At 40.3% G+C, this 23,500-nt stretch overlaps 1 protein-coding gene across 1 annotated transcript in view; it reads right to left on the reverse strand.

The window, feature by feature from the left end:
* Positions 1-6,573: 6,573 nt before the first annotated feature.
* Positions 6,574-23,500, reverse strand: part of vps37d (VPS37D subunit of ESCRT-I) — a 65,503-nt gene continuing 48,576 nt past the window's right edge. Inside the window, exons 3-4 of the mRNA XM_055200543.2 lie at positions 14,045-14,127; positions 6,574-7,434 (exon numbers count right to left, since the gene is read on the reverse strand). Coding sequence (XP_055056518.1) covers positions 6,955-7,434; positions 14,045-14,127 — 563 coding nt within the window. The 3' untranslated portion in view covers positions 6,574-6,954. The remainder of the gene's footprint in view (positions 7,435-14,044; positions 14,128-23,500) is intronic.

Genomic DNA, 23,500 nt, shown 5'->3' on the forward strand with positions numbered 1-23,500 from the left:
TTAAATTAAGATGCTTTTTCTTGATGAGCAAAACGACCCAAGAAAAGAAGTCTAGTTTTTACCAAATTTAGGTGATTTTGTGCAAAAGAACAAGCAAAAAAATCTGCCAATGGGGTAAGCAAAAAATCTTGAACATTTTTCTTAAACACTAAATTCAAGAAAAATTGCTTACCCTATTGGCAGATTTTTTTGCTTGTTTTATGCACAAAATCACTTAAATTTTATATTTTTGGTCTAAAACTAGACTTATTTTTTGGGTCGTTTTGCTCATCGGGAGAAATCATCTTAATTTGGGAATTTTTGGATATTCTTTTGCTGAAAACAAGACAAAAATGCTAAGAATTCTTTTCTTGAAAATCATTTGTTCTAAAACAAAAATAGGGTGGGTAACCCCCCAGCCAAATTTGAATGATAAAACTCACCAAGCAGGTCAATTGTGGCTAGAGGGGATACAGCTATACGGCCAAATTTTGCGAGACATTGGGTTTAGGATTAGGTTTGGGGGTAGAAATAAAATGAAAACAGCAGACATCCAGCAAGATTTCATGAGATTTTGGCCGTAGCTGTACACTCTTAGAAGGGATGTGTTCAAAACAACAAACTTAGGGCCAGATTTACTAAACGGGGCAAATAAGCGTGACAGTGCAATTCCAAAAAAGCGCAGATGGGAGGGGTAATATCTACGGGTTATTTACAAAAAAGGCGCAAATTAAATAACACAAGCGCAACAGGTGATTTCCATAATGACCAACGCAGATGACCAACCTACTAAGAGCAGCGCAAATAATTCAGGATTGCAAATAAGCAGAGCTGATGAGGTGCGTGTGATCTACTAACGCCTGATGCGCTTGAGTTCAGCACCACGGACATTAAAGCTAAAGGTTTACAAGAAGTTTTGAAACACTTGCTATTGTGTGACTTCTCCTAGTGACTCCTCTTATGCTTGGCAAACAATATTTTTGAATAATATGTTCCTCTGGCATTCCAAATAAATTGTTGTGTTAAAATTAGGGCTGTCAAAAGATTAATCGCGATTAATCGCGATTAATCGCATCCCAAATAAAAGTTTGTGTTTACATAACATATGTGTATGTAGTGTGTATAATTATTATTTATATATAAAAACACACACAGTCATGAATATATTTAAGAAAAATTGGTTATATTTATATATAAAATATTTATGTTTCTATATAACATAAATTATATACATTTATATACAGTATATAAATGCAAATATTTCTTAAATATATACATGAATGTGTGTGTATTTATATATACATAATAATTACACACAGTAAACACACATATGTTATGTAAACACAGACTTTTATTTTGGATGCGATTAATCGCGATTAATCTTTTGACAGCCCTAAAAATCTTCTGCCTTCCATACAATCTATGATCTCTGCCAGCAACAACTGCTCCCATTTCAAGCTCAAAGTAATATAAGAATTGCTTTTTCAGCGTTAAATAATGGCGCAAATACTAGTCATCATAACAATCATTAGTAAATCGCTCCCAAAATACTCTCCTCCCAAAAATTGTGCGTCTGAAAGGGAAACTCCTAGAAATGCATATGCAATAAGGTCAGTCGTAAAAATAACTAAACCACACCTTTTCAGCGCTAATTATCCACTGCGCCTCTTTAGTAAATCCCAACAGTCGTTATTTAACGACAAAATTATGGTTTTGCGCTGGTGCAAGCTGTTCGTAAACTTGGCCCTAAATGTGTTATCCCAGAATCCACACATCCCTGTGTTATTATCGGAACAACACATTTTGTGTTGCTTTTAAAGGGGTCATATTATGAGATTTTTTTAAAGATGTAAAAAAAAAAATTGTTGTCCCCAGAGTGAAGTTTTAGCTCAAAATACTCCACAGATCATTTATTATAGCATGTTAAAATGTAGGTCCGAGCAAAAGTGTGCCGTTTTGGGTGTGTCCTTTAAAATGCAAATGAGCTGATAAAATGCAAACACTGATCGCAATGATGGCGGTTTGTTGCAATTGAAACCCAATTGTGTTCTCAATTGCTTTTCCTCTCTCTCTCTCTCTTTCTCTCTGCACTAAATGGCAGTGGTTGAATAGTGCAGATTAAGGGGCAGTAATATTGTAATTGGCTATGCTACCTACCTCACAAAACAGGCGAAATCTGAACAACCAAATTTTTCACATGCTTGCAAAGAATGGTTTACCAAAACTGGGTTACTGGGTTAATATTTTATTCACATTTTCTAGAATCTTTATGTGTTTTTGAAGCTGATTGTGTTTACAGTGCGCAATGTAAAATGTGTTCATGTTTCACATGTAAAATACGCTGTATTTTTCACACAATTTACTTATCTGTATATCCGCTGCTGTTTTCACTGGCCGTTTCTCAATGTCAAGGATACTTCCTTAGCAGGACTAGTCCTTACAAGTCACTTCCTTCAGAGGCTAGGCGAGACTCCTCTTAGGCATTTGGAGAACATGTTAAATGGAACAGGCTAGCAAGTGCGCGTCATTGCGTCTATGGCCCTGTCCCAAATGGCGCACTTCATGTGACTTTCGGTCTCGTGGCCTTAAATTGCGCGTGCTCGCTTAGTCCACGAGTCCGTAGGGTGTCCCATCTGTCATTTTTACGTTTTGAAGTGTGCTCATCAGCGCCTCCTTTGCCCCCTTGATGCGGTCTTCAGCGAAGCCCGCACTGCAGCAGGCTTTGCGCACTTTACCAACCCGGAAGTCCTTGCGAAAAAACAATCAGACCAATCAGACGACGGAAGGGAGGAGCTCACACTGACGGGCAACTTCTCTACCTATTTCCGGTGTGACGCTCGAGTCTGTCCCAAAATACGACTCCGTTGGACCCACGTGGACTCGCATTAAGGGTCCCTAAAGTCTGGACTACGTGATGTCATCAAAGTGTGGACTCTAAGGAGGACCACAAGTCCGGAGTGTGCCATTTGGGACAGGACCAATGAAAGGTGTGCTTTCGGTGCTGCGTGCATAGGATTGTGGGTGATTTCAGCGCGCCAAGAGCGCGATGCATCCTTTCCTGTATATGGGATATTTCTCGAACGAAGGACTCAGTCCTTGGCTGAAAATCAGAGGATCCTCGACATTGGAAGAGTCCTTCGACGGACGTCGATGACGTAGCATTCTGGCTTCCGAGGATCCTTGAGAAACGGCCACTGTCCTCAAAACGGGCTGATGTCTTCCTTGTTCTACAAAGTCCCCTGCTTCAGAAATACGTAACGAGTTCTGATTGTCTAGCTTGTTTAGTGTGTTGTGATTCGATCAGCTTAGCTTGAGGTTAGCTTAGCTGGGACTGCCGTATTCCTGTGGGTGGAGTTTAGTCAAAAAACTGTTCTAGGGACCTCATTAAAGCAGGAAGTAGATGGTCATTCACTAGAGGCTTTCAAAGGGGAATTCTGTTAAAGAAAATATATCGCCTGGCAGTGAACTTTGAACTTTATCTTTTTACAGGTATTATTCATGCTCTAACAGCAACATTACACACTAACTAGGGTTTAAAAAAATGGGATTAGAAAGAAAGTGATCTTTAAATAGAAGCACTTGGGACCCAATTATAGCACTTAGAACATAGAAAGTGTCATATTTTTACTCTATGACCCCTTTAACACAACTTGCGTTTTATTTTGACACAAAATCAACACAAAATGACCCATAATGTGTTAAAATAAAAAAAAAATACTTTCTTAGAGTGTATCCCTTCTAGCCACAACTGCTGCCATCTCTCTCACCTTTTAAAAGCGCTACAACCTGAATGCATGCTAGTGTTTTACGGTGCATTCACACGGGGCATAAGCGCTAACGCTTAACGGAAGGCTTGTCTGAAGCGTGGCCAACAGGCAATCACAGTGGCCAGTACACATGCTCTGGTCTTCCATAAACGTAATTGTCTGGCTCTGCCTAGGTTATTTGCATAAGGCGATCTGATTGGCTGACGCACGCATTGCCGCTTGAAAAGTTAAAAAATGTTCAACTTCTGTCACGAGCAACGGCACTGACATGGCGCCGACGGATCCACAATTCAGTTCGGCAACGCATGACGTCACGTCACCCATTAAAAGTGAATGGGAAGCATTAACTCTTACGCCCCGTGTGAATGCACCGTTAGGGGCGGGGCCATGCTCGGTAGCTCCAGTGCATCATTGAGCCACCGTTTTAGCCCTGCCCAAATAATCCTGAACACAGAAATGTGGAAAAACTGTTTAACGGTGTAACTCCACAATTCAGTACTACATAGTTCACAGTCTTTGTAACGCATTGCACCAATACATTTTTAACATTTATACTGTTCAAAAACAATTCTCTAAAATGACCTTACACAGACTTTAAAACTAAATAAACAAAGGAATTCATTTTTTTATATATTACATTAAAATGTCTAATAAAATGGTTAAACTATGATGCCTTTTGTTCTTTATATTAAAAACAATGAATAAAAATAGGTCTTGTAAAAATATTTTCTCCATAGCAAAGACAAGAAAGCACATTATATATTCTGCTTATTGACCGTGCACAGAGATTAACATTAATGGCACGTAACACTTCTCTCCCAGTCCCTTGTAATAATTCCTCACGTATTTTCCCATAGCCACAGACCGAATGTCTACACTGATTATAATATAAAATATAATCTCCAGCCGCATTACAATGGCAAAACACTGCAGCCTGGAAATAAAAGCCCTCTTTTGTCATAACAAATAAACAGCTTTTGATGTTCACAGGAGGCATTCTATAAAAGGATTTTCATAACGAAGTAAATCTCACACATTTAGATAAGATTTTCAGTGGAGCTGGTGTTATAGAACGGATTTTATGCTAATCCAAATTTATTTATAACTCTATTGAATTGCAGCTTAAACCTCAAAGCGTAACCCTGGAGCAAACTCATTTTTATTTGAACGTCGAGTCTGAGACAGCAACGTGATTTTACTTCAGTTCAACCAAATCTGCTATGAAGTGAAAAAACAAAGCGTTCAAAAACGTGCAGCCGAGTAAATAATGAATACAAATCCATCTGAAGAGTTCTGCACAAACAAACATCCAATCTGAGTTTATCTAAACTACACTTGTAATCTCTTTAATTTGGCATAACATACTGTACGGCACGGATATATACTCACCTAAAGGATTATTAGGAACACCTGTTCAATTTCTCATTAATGCAATTATCTAATCAACCAATCACATGGCCGTTGCATCAATGCATTTAGGGGTGTGGTCCTGGTCAAGACAATCTCCTGAACTCCTGAAAGAAAGGTGATTTAAGCAATTATGAGCGTGGCATGGTTGTTGGTTCCAGTCGAGCCGGTCTGAGTATTTTACAATCTGCTCAGTTACTGGGACGCACAACCATTTCTAGGGTTTACAAAGAATGGTGTGAAAAGGGAAAAACATCCAGTATGTGGCAGTTCTCTGGATAAAAATGCCTTGCTATAGGTCAGAGGAAAATGGGCCGATTGTTTCACGCTGATAGAAGAGCAACTTTGACTGAAATAACCACCCGTTACGACCGAGGTATGCAGCAAAGCATTTGTGAAGCCACAACACGCACAACCTCGAGGCGGATGGGCTGCAACAGCAAAAGACCCCACCGGGTACCACTCATCTCCACTACAAATAGGAAAGAGGCTATAATTTGCATGAGCTCACCAAAACAGTTGAAGACTGGAAAAATGTTGCCTGGTCTGATTCTTAGTCTCGATTTCTGTTGAGACATTCAGATTTGGTGTAAACAGAATGAGAACATGGATCCATCATGCCTTGTTACCACTGTGCAGGCTGGTGGTGGTGATGTAATGGTGTGGGGGATGTTTTCTTGGCACACTTTAGGCACCTTAGTGCCAATTGGGCATCGTTTGAATGCCTCGGCCAACCTGAGCATTCTGATCATGTCCATCCCTTTATGAGCACCATGTACCCATCCTCTGACGGCTACTTCCAGCAGGATAATGCCCCATGTCACAAAGCTCGAATGATTTCAAATTGGTTTCTTGAACATGACAATGAGTTCACTGTACTAAAATGGCCCCCACAGTCACCAGATCTCAACCCAATAGAGCATCTTTGGGATGTGGTGGAACGGGAGCTTCGTGCCCTGGATGTGCATCCCACAAATCTCCATCAACTGCAAGATGCTATCCAATCAATATGGGCCAACATTTCTAAAGAATTCCTTCAGTACCTTGTTAAATCAATGCCACGTAGAATTAAGGCAGTTCTGAAGGCGAAAGGGGGTCAAACACAGTATTAGTATGGTGTTCCTAATAATCCTTTAGGTGAGTGTATGCAAAGCAAGGGTGACTCACGCTGACTGGTTTAGCCATGTTGTTTCCAAATCGTTTGGCGGTTAACCAATATGGTCTTTTCGGTAAACAAAGGAACTTGTGGATCAAAACATCAATGAACAATGGAATGATGTTTGCATTAGCAATTGCATCCTGACCAATTTTGTGTGTAGACAGATTTGCTTTTTTACCTCAAGTTTGTTTTGGGTCAAGAAAAGAAAGCATTAAGGCCGGCACAAGAAAACAGAAAATAAGATATGAGGCAACCAAGATATTGGTTTAAAATAAACAACATGATTAGACTTTATTGAACACCATCGACATTACAAAAAGGTGCCATTTCGGCAGCCCTCATCCAGTCAAAAAGCAGTGGCACTTCCCTCACACAAACAGCAGCTAAACACTTGCCACGTACGAACCAAACGGACACATATACAAAACAAAGAAATCAAACCGACGAGCAACAATGACGAGCAACATTAACAAATACTTTATGGCTTTCCCTTCTCCTAAATTTTGGGTACATGACTGATTTTAATGGCAGCATCATATACATCGACTAAATGAAGGCTTCACGTGGTCTTTGTGTAAGTTGCGGGTGGGCGCAGCTGACGCCCCTGAACTTGCCGTCGTGCCGAACTCGCAGCGCTCAGTGTTATCGGCACGGAGGTTCGGGTTGATGGGGACTGGGCCTGTACAGTTGCTGCAGTCGGACCGGTCTCACAGGCCAGCCGGGTAACTGTCCGATAACTCGAAGGCTGACGGGTTGTCCGGGGCACGAGTGAGAGACGCCGGGCCCCGATGCCTGCGAATGGCCCGAACGGCAGTCCAGAGGAGGTAAGCCCGATGCGGAGGATGAAGACAGGGGCAACAGGATGGCCGGCGTCAGGCCGTATCGGAGCTGGAAGACGCGGGGAGGTCCGTGACCGTTGATTCCGTTCGGGCGTGATTCCTTTTGCTCCTCTTCCTTTTTTTGCTCCTCCGCTCGTTTCATCTGCTTCCTATCGGGTCTGCGGAGCTCCTGGAGCTTCTCGGATTGAGCGCGGCGGATGTGGTACGTCTTCCTGTGGCTTTGAAAGGAGTCGAGAAATTCCTCCAGGGGCACGTGGCCCTCCATGAAGCGCTCCAGCAACTCCTGTGAAGGTCAAATAAACAGGTATTAGACGTCAGGAAGTCAAGCCGGATATCAGACACAAATAGTCTGATTCATCACGCTCCAAGACACACTGTACACACTTTTAAAAACAAAAAGGTTTTTAACAGTGATGCCATAGAGTAACCATTCAGTTAAAGTTTCTTATAAGAACTGTTTAATCAAATCTAAAGAACCTTTATCCGCTACAAAGAACCTTTTGTTGTTTAGATGTTAAAGGTTCTTTATACAAAATACAGCCAAAAATGGTTGTACTATGGCATCATGTAACACCTCTATTTTTAAGAGTGTAGCTATTTATACAAACCCCATCATTCCAACTTAATTAACATTAGTAATGACTGGCAAGCATCTCTATTACTATTGCACACAGGAATTTTAATCAACCCAAACCCATAAGACTTCAATTTTGGCGCATAAATTGACCGGCATAGTTTGTGTCATGGACATGATTTACAGGAGATGTGTTATTAGGAATTCCGTCTGGTGGATGAAATACAAAGAAAAATTCCTACTTGTCTTTTACTACATCTAGGGACTAAAATATCAAAGTAATGTAGAAGTCTTTTGACCACCAACCAATCACACAGAACACCCTATAGAGACGTCTTACACCTTAACACCCACCAGGAGACACCCTAGAACAGTGGTTTTCAAACTGGGGGCCCTCGAGATGGCGCCAGGGGGCCCCAGTTTTATGACATTTTATAAAATACATTAATATATCTTTTTACATGGTACTCTTAAATGCTTGATTTTGACTGTCCAGTCTCGACATTGCAAGTTATGTTATAGTAGCCAGTCGATGAATTGCAGTTTAAGTCACTTCCGTATTGGCTTCATCAGAGATCAGAGGGTTGCCCCTTGGACCCAACTAGAATACAACAATTGGAACACCCTAGAAACCCCTTAGCAACACCTTGACACCCACCTGGAACATCCTATAAACGCGAGCAACACCTTATTACACGGCTTGTTGAAATGCTTGATTCTGATTGGCCAGTTGCGACATTTGACCCCACCAAGAACACACAAAAACCTCTTAGCAACATCTTAACGACCACCCATAACACCCAAAAACCCTTTTAGGAACACCTTAAAGATTCAATATGTAGTTTTTCAAGCATTTTATTTGTCAAAATCAATGTCTTTATTCATAAATATGTCCTCATTGGTGTCAAATGACCTCTGCCGATGATCTGACTTTTTTGTAAGCTTAGAATTTCTTCTCTTTATTTACATTGAACGGGTAAGTCCAAAAAGGCTTTCATGTTGTTTCGGCATATTAAAAATCTATAATAGCAGAAAGGGACAAATAGCACTAGCCTACCACCACATGTGAACCACGTGAACTAGCTGAAATGGACGAGATCAGTGATTACATAATGGCTACCGTATTTGCAACACGCATTTGGAAAAGCGAGGCGCTAGAGAGCACTATTCGCTTGAATGCAAAATACCATTTCACCACTAGATGGGAGAAAATCCTACTTATTGTCCCTTTAACGACAACCAAGAACACCAAAAAAACTCTTAGCAACCCTTTATGACCACCCAGAATTAGTTTTGGGCAATACGCCCCATTTTCAGATCGTCCTATCGTCAGCCTACACAATAGTATCGGGGGGTGGGGCAGTAGTTTACTCGTTTATTTATTTGTTAATTTTTTACTCATTTATGACAAGTCACTTATTTGGTGGACAAAAAAAACGGATTAACTCTAACTGTGGGTTCACACCAGACGCGAGTTCAACGATTTGCGCGAGTAGATTACATACAAAGTCAATGCAAAGACGCGATCAGATGCGTCCTCGCATGCGAATGATGCGATATGGGCGGTTCATTTGCCTCAAAAACACGCGCTATTCGCCTCAAACGTGTCTTCGCCCAAGTTGAAAATATTCAACTCGAGCGAAAAATTTGCATGATATGAAGTTAAATCGCGCAAGTAATCTAGAGCGAGTAACGCAATACCCCTCGTTTGGTGTGTACGTAGCATAAGGGCTACACGTTTATGACGGCATGATGATAATAATAATAACCATCGTCAACTATCGTCATGAAAGCCTGCTATTGGCGATATGTCTTATGATCGTCAGTACACGATACTATTGTCTATCGGCACAACCCTACCCAGAACACCCAAAAACCTCTTAGCAACACCTTAACGACCACAAAAGCAACTGAATTCGAACACATTATGAACACTGCTAACATCATGGAGGTGAGTTTTGAATGGGCACCACTCACATTTAAAAAATAAAATAAAAAAAACATTAAAGTTGTTAAAATAATAGCACATCAAAGAAACCTGTATAACAAAGGTATTTAATAGTTTTAGTTTGAAACAAAGCTTTACCGCAAAAACATGCTGTTTAAAAAAAATCCCTTTGACTGAGAAGACCGCTGCATAAATTTAACATGACCCAATGTGTCTACAGGCTCTGCACAAGCCTGCGGTTAAGGGGCAGGTGTCTGCCCTCTGTCTACCTCAGTATGGGGGACTGAATTATTGATACGTTTGGTCTGCACAAACCCACCCTTTAAATGTCCTCAGCGAGAACAATAGAGCGTTCGAAGATATTGCCCATGGCAAACTACACACTCAATGTGAGACAATAACACCCAACATCTTGGTTTCATTTTAATCATGCCTGAAACAAAAAGACAAAACTGAATGGTCTACTCCATATTAGCTATTAAATTATTCCGAAAGATAAAAAAAATCTTTGTTTGCCTGTGCAAAACTTCTCACTATGATGCTTTGGTGTCCTGAGTGGTTACCATGTGGTTGCTAAGGAGTTTTAGGTTGCTATGCAGTTCCTAGGTTTCTATACTGTATTTTTGATGTTCTCGCCCCTAGATGTAGCTCAGGACTCTATCATTGTTTAACCTGCTAGGTATATACTGCAATTTCTCAGCATGCATCGATCATCTCCATAGCACAATATAGGATCATATGGAAATATTTGAATAAAATAACTAGAATTAACTAGGGTTATAACAAGCTTTCTTTCAAACACTAATAGAATATGCGAGTCCTCTGGAGATCCACGTCTTTAATCCGTTTCATAAACACGCAGGTCGTGCTGATGTTCTTTCTGGCGGACGTCCCGCTGAAGGCTGGATCTCCGCACAGCTCGCTTATGATGAATTGAGATCATTAATCAGACAGCAGGAGACTAATGACAGTCACAGAGCGATCGATCGGTCGGTCGGGCTCGTGGTGGGTGGAAGGCTCCGTGCTCATTTACAGCCCGGAGGAGATTTAACCCCGCGCGGATCAATCAAACACGACGGGTGGGGTGCCTGAAGCTACAGGAAAGATGTTTATAAAGTGTTTTTTCTTTATGGTACGTATTGTGCTGAGCTGTTTTGGGCACGTTGTTGAATAGAATAGATTACGTATTTTTGTAAGTTCGGAAGCTAGTATAGCATTTTATCATGTTTTTTTGGTTAAATGCCTTAAATAATATCTTGGGTTACATAAGCGTAATATATTTTTAAATTTTATTCTACAGCAAAATAAAACACACCAGTAATAATAATAATAATACCCCCACTCGTGACTTTTTAAAGATTTTAAGGCCCTGTTTACACGTGGATGATAATTTAAAAAAACGCAAACGGAGAACTCACCTCTGAATCCGATTCTATATAAAAACTTCAGCCAGAGTGAAGATTTTGAAAATCTTAGGTTACGCGGTTGCATGTAAACTGAGACAAACGAATGTTTAGCCAGCCAACGTCACAGTATACGCCAAAGCTCGCACCTACGCCAAAAGTGCGACCTTGTTCAAAAGAGGAACAGGAAGTGATACGTTGCTGTTTTCGGGATTCTGATTGGCTTACGTGGGCTTCAGCTTCTCGTTACACCGCCACCTAGAGGTTTGGCATGCTCTTGATGGCATATATACACGGTTATGTGTCAATGAAAACAGACAAGTGTGCACAAAGTTATTTTTAAAACCGGAGAGGTTGAAATGTCCATTTATGAAAATAGCCGCCCACGTGTAAACGTAGTCTTAAAGGAATAGTCTACTCATTTTCAATATTAAAATATGTTATTACCTTAACTAAGAATTGTTGATACATCCCTCTATCATCTTTGTGCATGCACGTAGGCGCTGGAGCGCGCTGCGACACTTCGATATCATTTACCCCATTCATTCAATGGTACCAATCAGAGATAAAGTTAGAAGTGACCAAACACATCAACGTTTTTCCTATTTAAGACGAGTAGTTATACGAGCAAGTTTGGTGGTACAAAATAAAACGTAGCGCTTTTCTAAGCGGATTTAAAAGAGAAAACTATATTTTATGGCGTAATAGCACTTTTGGGAGTACTTCGACTCGCCTGAAAAGTCCGCTCCCCTTCTCCCTCTCATAATGGGAGAGGGTGTTACTGCACCGAGTCGAAGTACTCCCAAAAGTGCTATTACGCCATACAATGTAGCTCCTCTTTTAAATCCGCTTAGAAAAGCGCTACGTTTAATTTTGTACCACCAAACTTGCTCGTATAACTACTCGTCTTAAATAGGAAAAACGTTGATGTGTTTGGTCACTTCTAACTTTATCTCTGATTGGTACCATTGAATGAATGGGGCTAAGCTAAATGCTATCGAAGTGTCGCAGCGCGCTCCAGCGCTTACGTGCACGCACACAGATGATAGAGGGATGTATCAACAATTCTTAGTTAAGGTAATAACATATTTTAATATTGAAAATGAGTAGACTATTCCTTTAAGGGGGTCGAACACCGTCCGCGCAGCTCAGCTCTGTGCAGCGCCGTTCTAAAATAATCAAACACGTTGTTTTCTATGAGTATACGCACACCAGCGCCAACAGGTGACACCTGTCCGCGGCACCCAGCTTTGACTCAGGAAGTTGCTCAAATCCCTGTCGCGCCACAGAACGCCACTCACATAGTTTAACATTAAATAACGTCATATTTGTCCCAAATCATTAACGATTAACATTGCGCTATCTGACTAAGCTCGCGCTATTTAATATGCACTTCCGGTTTACGATACCTCCGAGTTGTCCTAGACGCGACTCAATGCAGCACGACGCTGAGCTGCACGGCCCGTGTGCGATCCCCTTTATTGTCTTTTAGGGGTGGTTCACATTTCGCGTCTAAATCCGCGCAGAAAACGCGACCGTCTGTTGGTTCTTGTCACATGACCTGCGGTGCGCTTGCGGCATTCTAGAAAGTTGAGATATTTTTAACTCGATGCGGCATGGACGCGCCCGGAAAAAACGTGTTGCTTCTGTTATGAGCGCGCATACATTTGAAATAACAAATTTGAGCGTGGTACTACAGACGTTGTTGCGGACTTTAAACATCATCATGCATGAAGATCTCAGAAACAACGCAACATGGGCACAATTCTCAACAACCATTCACCCTCAGAGTATTTTCTTATCAGGAAACATGCTTTTAAATGTGTTAAATAAAGTTTGAAAGCGTACACACCAAACTCGAAGCATTGCGTTACTTACGAGATTTAACTTCGTGTCATTCAAATTTTTAGCTTATATTTAACTTGCACAAAGAGGTGTTTTGTTTTTGTGACATTTGCACTGCACAATTCTTGTCATTTGCATCACCCTGCGCGTGTTTTTGCATTGACTTTGTATGTAATCTACTCACGCAACTTGTTGAATTTGCGTTTGTTGTGTATGCCCCATTAGGTTAGCTTTTAATTTCGAATCAACGTATTTAAACTTCAAAATTTATAAAAGTTGTGTTGATCTGTGATCAGATTATTTTGTTGGACAAAATGTGTACATGCTACAAACTTTTGTTAAACACAGAGCTTATTTGTTGCGATAATGCAAAAGTCTTTGGGAAAAATGTATGGGCTTTTTGGCGAGGGAACCAGTGTCCCGCCAACTTCCAGGTTGGCCTCCAACAATACATCATCTCTGTGACACTTTTTGTGTAATGAATGGTAAAGTACATTAGTGGATGGATTTAATATTAAAAGATGGATAGTTTTAAAACTGAAACTGAATGGGTTTGTTACGGTGAACAATTTGTAGTCCACTGTGCTATTTCACCAAAAAATGTAAATTTGGTTACCATTTACTCACCATGTTTTTCTAAACATGTACAAGTTTTTCTTAATCTGTTCAACACAAAAAAAAAATATTTTGATAAATGATAGTAACCACACAGTTGACTGCACTGTAGTTTGTGTGGATACAATCATTTATCAAAATATCGTCTTGTGTATTTGTATTTTTTATACCTTTGCAAATAGTGTGGATGATGTTTTTTTACCCGCTCCGTATCAACTAAATGTAGCCTTATAAAAACAGCAAAAACTGTTTCTGTGTAAATAGTCTCATCACAAATAAGAGATTTGTGCACCATCACTTTTTGTCAGGCTTCAGATTTTGTTTTGTTCTGGTTCAATTACAATGTTCTTGCAACAGCGTGTCTGAATAAACAAAGCTCAGAGAGCACGGTTTGGAAAACATGTCAAGATTTATCCACAAGTGTTTGCACATATTCCTGAAGTCTAAGGAAAAACACACAGGAAGAGGTTATCTTGGGTAAGTTGTATATATGAAGGACTGAAGTTACCTCAGATTGTTCCTCAGCACGCGTCACCTCCTCCTGCAGTAGATTGTGAGCGGTGTGAGGGCTGTGTTTCTCTGTGAAGGACTCTGAAGAAAAACACAAACATCTCATATCAGTCTCGGTGGATAACACAGGCTCACAACTCCATTCACCACCAATGTAGGTTATATAAGCAAAACAAGAAGATTCAGCTTCAGCTTCTGTAGGTTAACATGTATAGCATGGTGCTAGCAATACTAAGAACTTCGAATCCCACACTTTAAAAATGCAGGGTTGATTTTACCTGCGTTTGGATAAATTATGGACGAACCCAACCAACGGTATAAAATACTGACTTAGAAATTGCTTATATTTGACCCAACCATGAGTTGAAACAACCCAGCAATCGTTAACTAAAAGGGATACTGACCCAAAAATGAAAATTCTGATTGTCACTATTTACACACCCTCTTGTTAGTCTGTTGGAGTTTCTTTATTCTGTTAACCACAATAAAGGTATTTTGATATATGATGGTAACAGTTTGACGGTACCCATTGTCTTTCATAATGGGAAAAACGAATACTATAGAAGTCAATAAGTAACAACGTGGTTACCTATATTTAACAAAAAATATTTTATGCATAGCAAAATAAAGAAACTTATACTGATTTAGAAATACATTAGATAAATATTTTCTTTTTTGGGGTCAACTATTCTTTAGGGGGTGCGCATACCAAAGCTTTTAAACGCGGCTAAAAACACCAGGCAGACCCCTGCCACCTTTTTTTCAGCTAAGCGCTTTGATTGCTATGATATTTCTGCTTTGTTTATAAGTCGATGAACGATGCACCGGTTGGTTGTTCTGATGTTTATCCCACCCCTCCTCCACTGTGATTGGACGGCCGTGTGAGAACTGACATTGACGAGCTGAGTATTTCATCCAAAGTTGAATATTTTCCAACTCTCGGCACGCAGCGCTAAACGCGGAAAAAAACGCTGAGGGGTGGATTTCAGCGCGAAAAAACGAGTTTTTACGGCAATACATATTTCCGCTATTATCCACTAAGTGGCGCTCTTACCCAACTTACAGTATAAAACACTGAAGCATCAACTGATCCAAAAACAGTAAAAAACTTAGTGTATGTTTTAATCATTGTTCTGAATTTTGAACAAAAGTCCTTTACAATAATGCAATTATCTCAGCTTTTTGATCAAAATGTGGTATTTTTGAAGAACAATGCCCATATCTGAGAGGTGAAAAAACAGAACAAGACGTTTTTTTAAAGCAGAGGGTCTGTTCTTTAAATTTTATATATTGTATGTTGATATATTTAATAGTGCTGGGCAAAGATTAATCGCGATTAATCGCATACAAAATAAAAGTGATTTTTGGCATAATATATGAGTATGTGCTGTGTGTAATTATTATGTATAAATAAATACACACACATTTATGTATGTATTTAAGAAACATTTACATGTTTATATATATTTTTTATATTTTTATATATTCTATATTAAAAATAAATTTAAAAAAATTATATAAAAGTAAAACAATTCTGAAATGAATATATGAATGTGTGTGTGGTTAAATATACACAATAATTAGACACAGTACACGCACATATATTATGCAAAAAATCACTTTTATTTTGTATGGGATTAATCGCGATTAATCTTTGCCCAGCACTAATATTTAAAGAACATTTTCTGGAAGGCATTCAACTTCTGTGAAAATAAAATAAAATAAATTAATTAATAAATAGATAAAAATATTAGCTGGCACTGGCTGGCAACATAAAAAAAAATGTTGGTGTGGAAAGAGTTAAAGTCAGAATATTTTTTTTTGAAAATTTTTATTTTTTTTACAAATGACTTATCTGTGAGCTTTATTATTTTTAAAAAATTAATGTTCCCTCATAATCTTTAATCAAAAACGTAAATCTCTTTCCCTCCTCGAAACGATCTCTCTTTACCGTATTTTTCGGTCTATAAGCCGCGTTTTTTATTTTAACTTGGCTGGTGCTGCGTCTTATAGTCAGGTGCCTCTTGTAACTCAGTATGAATTAATTTTGACATATATTAGGTAAGAGACAACATTACCGTCTACAGCCGCGAGAGTCCGCCATACGCTGCTTCTGTATTTATGTAATTCAATGAATTCAGTGATGTGGAATGATGAGTATGCGAACTTCACGCTAGTTGGCTTGTTCGGTTAATTTAGCCTATACAACCTTTCAGGTAAGTTCGGTATGCGATGGTTTATCGTTTAAATAACTGATAATATTACTTTAACGTACAGACATCTATTCAGCCTGCTGTTCTGTCTGCTATTGTTTAGTTGAATAACTTACCTTTCCAGATTAAATGTCTGTTCTTCGGCTTGGATTTTGCGAAATAATTTTCGAAATAAACGCGACGTATAGTCCACTGCAACTTATTTCGTCTTAATGACGCATTTCTGAATGATGCTGATTATACTCAAGTGCGGCTTATAGTCCAGAAAGTACAGTACTTCCAGTCACGAGGAATGGCGAGAGGGCGATGCCAGGGAAAAGATTGCAGCGATTAGCAAATAGCATCTTCCAATTATCCAATCAATTCTCGATGGACGAATTCAAGTCCCACCCTACCTTCATTTCTCATTTCAGAAGCGGTTTAACTTTGATATATGTCACGACGAAGAAAATAAGACAATCGCTACTTCTGTTTCAATGTGACTTTAAGTCCCTTCCGTTGAACCCAGAAAACTGCCAAAAAATTGCTTACTGTTTAAACACAAACACGTGCCGGGATAGGAAACTAGTAACATTGTCAGGACTTGCCTTGTGTTAACAAAAGTGATGTGGTGAAAAGGGTAGTAATGACGCGTGTGTCATCGCTTGATGACATAGTTATCGTGTGACTCTTTGACCGGGGATTTTAAATGGAGATCAACGATCATGGCGATAAAATATTTGCAAATTGGAATGAAGCTCAATATCCACCTTAAAGCTAAAATCGCTCACCAGCCTATCAGAACAGGATGCAATGTGCTAGTTTACGATTGAATCAGAAAATCAGAAAAAAATGTGGTTTCAGGGATTTGAGTGTTGTGACTGACCAATCAGAATCAAGCATTTCACAGCGCTGTGTAATATAAATGGTATTTCAACACATTCAATTGGTTTGTTTGATCCTGCAGAAGTGCTGAAGTCATGTAGAGGCTGGTAACTGTGTACCGGCCAAACAAAAAGAGCATTGAAACAGTCTCTGAAAATCAGTGATCAGTGTGCTCAGCTGCCGAGGGAAGTCTCTGTGTAAAGAGCACGGACTGAAGCTATACTTAGGTCTCTATTCGGTGTTTATTGTTGGACCCGAGGGTGAGGGTGAAATCAAATCACTTTCTGTTAGCGCACGTCCGTTGATGGGGCTTGGACACACCAAGCGTTGTACTGGTGTTACTATAGCAACAGACAGTTATGCTAATGTGCACATGTGCCGAGTCCACAGGGGGAGTGAAAAGCCGAACCGGTCACCATCGAGGGCAATGAGAGGTTACAGTCATGACATCACTTGTAATGTTCTCCAAACAAACCTCCATGAGACAATAGGTACGTTTACATGCAACCAAATAATCAGTTTGTAATCGTATTGATGGCTGGATTGGATTAAGAACGCCTTAATAAGTTAAGGTCTTGTATATTTAGCGGTTTATTTACGTATCACATGATTCTTGTTACAGAAACATGCAATGGCAAGGCAATGGCAACACGCATTATTAAGGTAAAGGGGTTACACGTTGTACATTCTGCAGCGTTCATACTTTTTATATACATAAAGCAATAAAATAGTGTTGTGCCTTTTGAAAAGTCTGTTTTCTTTGCCTATATGTCAAAACTTTTTAATAAAAACTTCTCCAACTGTACTTTGACGTTGTACATTTATGATGTGCACAGAGTTGCCAAGTCCTCTGTGTTTGGCGGAGTTTCGGATTTTCTGCGAGTTGATTTTCTTCTGCGAAGATGAAAGGATTTTGTTTATTAGTTAATGGTATTGGGCTATATATAGTCATTGGATGCTTTTGGGCTAGTTTTGAATGTCCATTGGCCTGTTTTTATACGCGAATCTGGCAGCCCTGGCTGTGTGCTTGCGCAGACGTTTGGTTCGGATTATATAGAATGCAAACAAACATTTTAATTAGATTGTAAACGGTATTGTCGTAACCTGCTATCGGATTAAATTCTGTCGGGTTGACACAATTTTGTGCATGTAAACATAGACGATGATGGTAGCTCAATCCCCAGGGAACACACAAACCGATAAAAAATGTATAGCTTGTCATGCACTGCAAGTCGCTATGGATTAGAGCGTCTGCCAAATGCATAACTGTAAATGTAACACTGTAAACTGTAAGAAACAATCAAAAATATAGCTGCAAGCAGCGATGGCGGGCCCTCGCACGTTTGTTTACCGCTACACGGTGCCTCCGAGAAAACGATGCACGGTGGGCAAGTGCATCAAGTGGGTAAATATCATGCTGCTACTGACCCATTTAGGTACTGTAGGTAAAAGAAACCCCACATTTTAGACAAACGGGGGCGCTAGTGAGCCACTAAATAGACACGCCTTTATCTGACGTTTTTGTCAACACTTAACAGCCGACAAATCTGATGTGTGTGCCAAATTTAAAGTCAATCTAAGCACACCAAGAGCCTTAAATATGCCTGACATAAAAGTAAAGTTTGACACGTAGCCATGGGAACAACGTTAGAGATGTCAAAAATTCCTTCGCAATTTAGCGTCTACAATGTCTCAGCATCATGTTGACAACTTCTGGTGTGAATCGCATTATTTCCCTAGAAGAAGTATTAAAAAGAACATTGCATGCGACTGTCAGGCTTAAATAAGCCTTTAAAATGAAAGTAAAAAGTTTGACGCATAGCCATGGGAACAGTGTTTGAGATATCAAAAATCCCTTCACTATTCATCATCTCCAATGTCTCGGCATCATGTTGACCATGTTTGGTGTCAATCGCATGAATATCCTAGAAGGAGTATTGAAAAGTTCACTGCATGCAACTGAAGGGCTTAAACATGCCTTTAAAATGAAAGTAAAGTTTGACGCGTTGTCATGGGAACAACGTTCGAGATATCAAAAATCCCTTCGCAATTTATCATCTACTATGTCTTGGCATCATGTTGACCACTTTTGGTGTAAATCGCATAAACATTCTAGGAGGAGTATTTCAAAGAACATCACATGGAACTGTCAAAAAAATCTACCTTTTTGACTGCAACACTTCCTGGCGCCTGGTGGTGGCGCTATACCCGGGAGTCACAATAGGCACATCGATGCGATCGGAATCTTCAGACGAACAAACACCTCGCGTGTCATCACTATAAGACATTTTTTGCCTTAGATATTAGACACTTACTGTTTCTCTGATTTTGCCATAAATTTGTCGGCTCGCCATGGCAGAACCGTTCGAGATATCAAAAATCCCTTCGCAATTTAGCAAGAACAATGTCTCGACATCATGATCACCACGTTTGGTGTCAATCCCATGAATCCCCTAGAAGGAGTATTCAAAAGTTCATCGCATGCATTTTTTAAACAATCCAAAATAGCCGACTTCCTGTTGGGCGGAGCTTAAATGTTAGAGGGCGAAAGTTGTTCGGGTCGATGAGATCTATATGTGTACCAACTCTCGTACATGTGCGTAAATTTTTGCCCGATCTGTGCCCCAATGTTTGTTTTTGAATTACAGGGGGCGCTACAGAGCCCCCGTGCCACGCCCGTGTTCCAGCCTTTGGATTTCTGCGATGACGGACGACTCTGATGTCTGTGCCAAATTTCAAGAGTTTTCGAGTATGTTAAGGCACTCAAAAAGTCCAAAAGTGTTGAAAAAAATAAAAAAAAAATAATAATAAAAATAAATATAGCTGCAAGCAGCGATGGCGGGCCCTCGCACGTTTATTTACCGCTACACGGTGCCTCCGAGAAAACGATGCACGGTGGGCAAGTGCATCAAGTGGGTAAATATTAGTGGACTATTTTATGTTGTTACTGACCCATTTGGGGACTGTAGGTAAAAGAAACCCCACATTTTAAACAAACGGGGGCGCTAGTGAGCCACTTAAGAGACACGCCTTTATCTGACCTTTTTGTCCACACTTAACAGCCAACAACTCAGATGTGTGTGCCAACTTTTAGGTTAATCTAAGCATGCCAAGAGCCCTAAATATGCCTGAAATAAAAGTAAAGTTTGGGGCGTTGCCATGGGAACAGCGTTCGAAATGTCAAAAATTCCTTCGCAATTTAGCATCTACAATGTCTCAGCATCATGTTGACCACTTCTGGTGTCAATCGCATGGATCCTATACGAGGAGTATTTAAAAGTTCACTGTATGGAACTGAAAGGCTTAAATATGCCTTTAAAATGAAAGTAAAGTTTGACACGTTGCCATGGGAACAGCGTTCGAGATATAAAAAATCCCTTCGCAATTTATCATCTACAACGTCTCGGCATCATGTTGACCACTTTTGGTGTCAATCGCATGAAAATCCTAGAAGGAGTATTTAAAAGAACATTGCATGGAACTTTCAAAAAAATCCAGCTTTGTGACTGACACACTTCCTTGCGCCTGGTGGTGGCGCTATACCCGAGACTCACAATAGGCACATCGATGCGATCGGAATCTTCAGACGAACAAACACCCCGCATGGCATCACAATAAGACATTTTTTGCTTTAGATATTAGACACTTCCTGTTTCTCTGATTTCGCCACAACTTTGTCGGCTCGCCATGGCAGAACCGTTCGAGATATCAAAAATCCCTTCGCAATTTAGCAAGTACAATGTCTCGACATCATGATCACCACGTTTGGTGTCAATCCCATTAATCCTCTAGGAGGAGTATTTAAAAGTTCACCGCATGCATTTTTTAAACAATCCAAAATGGCCGACTTCCTGTTGGGCGGAGCTAATAGGTTAGAGTGCGAAAGTTGTTCGGGTCGAAGAGATCTATATGTGTACCAACTTTCGTACATGTGCGTACATGTTTGCCCGATCTGCGCACTCCTGTTTGTTTTTGCATTACAGGGGGCGCTACAGAGCCCCCGTGCCACGCCCGTGTTCCAGCCTTTGGCTTTCGGCGATCACGGACAACTCTGATGTCTGTGCCAAATTTCAAGAGTTTTCAAGTATGTTAAGGCCCCCAAAATGGCCAAAAGTGTTGAAAAAAATAATAAAAAAAAAAATAAAAAAAATAATAAAAATAATAATTCGAGCAAAAACAATAGGGCTTCGCACCTTTCGGTGCAGGCCATTCTGGCCTGCTCCTCGGTGCTCGGGCCCTAAATATAGCTGCAAGCAGCAATGGCGGGCCCTCGCACGTTTTTTTACCGCTACACGGTGCGTCCGAGAAAACGATGCACGGTGGGCAATGGCATCAAGTGGGTAAAATATCAGTGGGCTATTTAATGTTGTTTCTGAGCCATTTGGGGACTGTAGGTAAAGAAACCCCACATTTTAGACAAACAGGGGCACTAGTGAGCCACTTAAGAGACACGCCTTTATCTGACCTTTTTGTCAACACTTAACAGCCGAAAACTCTGATGTGTGTGCCAAATTTAAAGTTCAACTAAGCACGCCAAGAGCCTTAAACATGCCTGAAATTAAAGTAAAGTTTGACGCGTTGCCATGGGAACAGCGTTTGAGATGTCAAAAATTCCTTCGCAATTTATCATCTACAATGTCTCGGCATCATGTTGACCACTTCTCGTGTCAATCGCATGAAAATCCTAGGAGAAGTAATTAAAAGTTAACTGTATGCAACTGAAAGGCTTAAATATGCCTTTAAAATGAAAGTAAAGTTTGACGCGTTGCCATGGGAATAGCGTTTGAGATATCAAAAATCCCTTCGCAATTTATCATCTACAATGTCTCAACATCATGTTGACCACTTTTGGTGTCAATCGCAGGAATATTCTAGAAGGAGTATTTAAAAGAACATCGCATGCAACTATCAAAAAAATCCACCTTTGTGACTGTCACACTTCCTGGCGCCTGGTGGTGGCGCTATACCCGGGAGTCACAATAGGCACATCGATGCGATCGGAATCTTCAGACGAACAAACACCCCGGGTGTCATCACAATAAGACATTTTTTGCCTTAGATATTAGACACTTCCTGTTTCTCTGATTTCGCCATGACTTTGTGGCTTCGCCATGGCAGAACCGTTCGAGATATCAAAAATCCCTTCGCAATTTAGCAAGCACAATGTCTCGACATCATGATCACCACGTTTGGTGTCAATCCCATGTATTCCCTCGGAGGAGTATTCAAAAGTTCACCCCATGCATTTTTTAAACAATCCAAAATGGCGGACTTCCTGTTGGGCGGAGCTAAAAGGTTAGAGTGCGAAAGTTGTTCAGGTCGATGAGATCTATTTGTGTACCAACTTTCATGCATGTGCGAACATTTTTGCCCGATCTGTGCCCCAATGTTTGTTTTTGCATTACAGGGGGCGCTACAGAGCCCCCATGCCACGCCCGTGTTCCAGCCTTTGCCCAGACCTGATGGCCGACGACTCTGACATCTGTGTCAAATTTCAAGAGTTTTCGAGTATGTTTAGGCACCCAAAGTGCCCAAAAGTGTTAAAAAAAAATAATAATAATAATAATAAAAAATATAGCTGCAAGCAGCAATGGCGGGCCCTCGCACGTTTTTTTACCGCTACACGGTGCGTCCGAGAAAACGATGCACGGTGGGCAAGGGCATCAAGTGGGTAAATATCAGTGGGCTATTTAATGTTGTTACTGAGCCATTTGGGGACTGTAGGTAAAAGAAACCCCATATTTTAGACAAACGGGGGCGCTAGTGAGCCACTTAAGAGACACGCCTATGTCTGACCTGTTTGTGCACACTTAACAGCCGACAACTCTGATGTGTGTGCCAACTTTTAGGTTAATCTAAGCACGCCAAGAGCCCTAAATATGCCTGAAATAAAAGAAGAGTTTGGGGCATTGCCATGGGAACAGCGTTCGAGATATCAAAAATCCCATCGCAATTTAGCGTCTACAATGTCTCAGCATCATGTTGACAACTTCTGGTGTGAATCGCACTATTTCCCTAGAAGGAGTATTTAAAAGAACATTGCATGCAACTGTCAGGCTTAAATAAGCCTTTAAAATGAAAGTAAAAAGTTTGACGCGTTGCCATGGGAACAGCGTTTGAGATATCAAAAATCCCTTCGCAATTTATCATCTACAATGTCTTGGCATCATGTTGACCACTTTTGGTGTCAATCGCATGAATATCCTAGAAGGAGTATTTAAAAGAATATCGGATGGAACAGTCAAAAAAATCCACCTTTGTGACTGACACACTTCCTGGCGCCTGGTGGTGGCGCTATACCCGAGACTCAGAATAAGCACATCGATGCGATCGGAATCTTCAGGCGAACAAACACCCCGCTTGGCATCACAATAAGA

This window comes from Misgurnus anguillicaudatus, chromosome 22 (assembly GCF_027580225.2).
Source record: "Misgurnus anguillicaudatus chromosome 22, ASM2758022v2, whole genome shotgun sequence".
NCBI classification, from domain to species: Eukaryota; Metazoa; Chordata; class Actinopteri; order Cypriniformes; family Cobitidae; genus Misgurnus; species Misgurnus anguillicaudatus.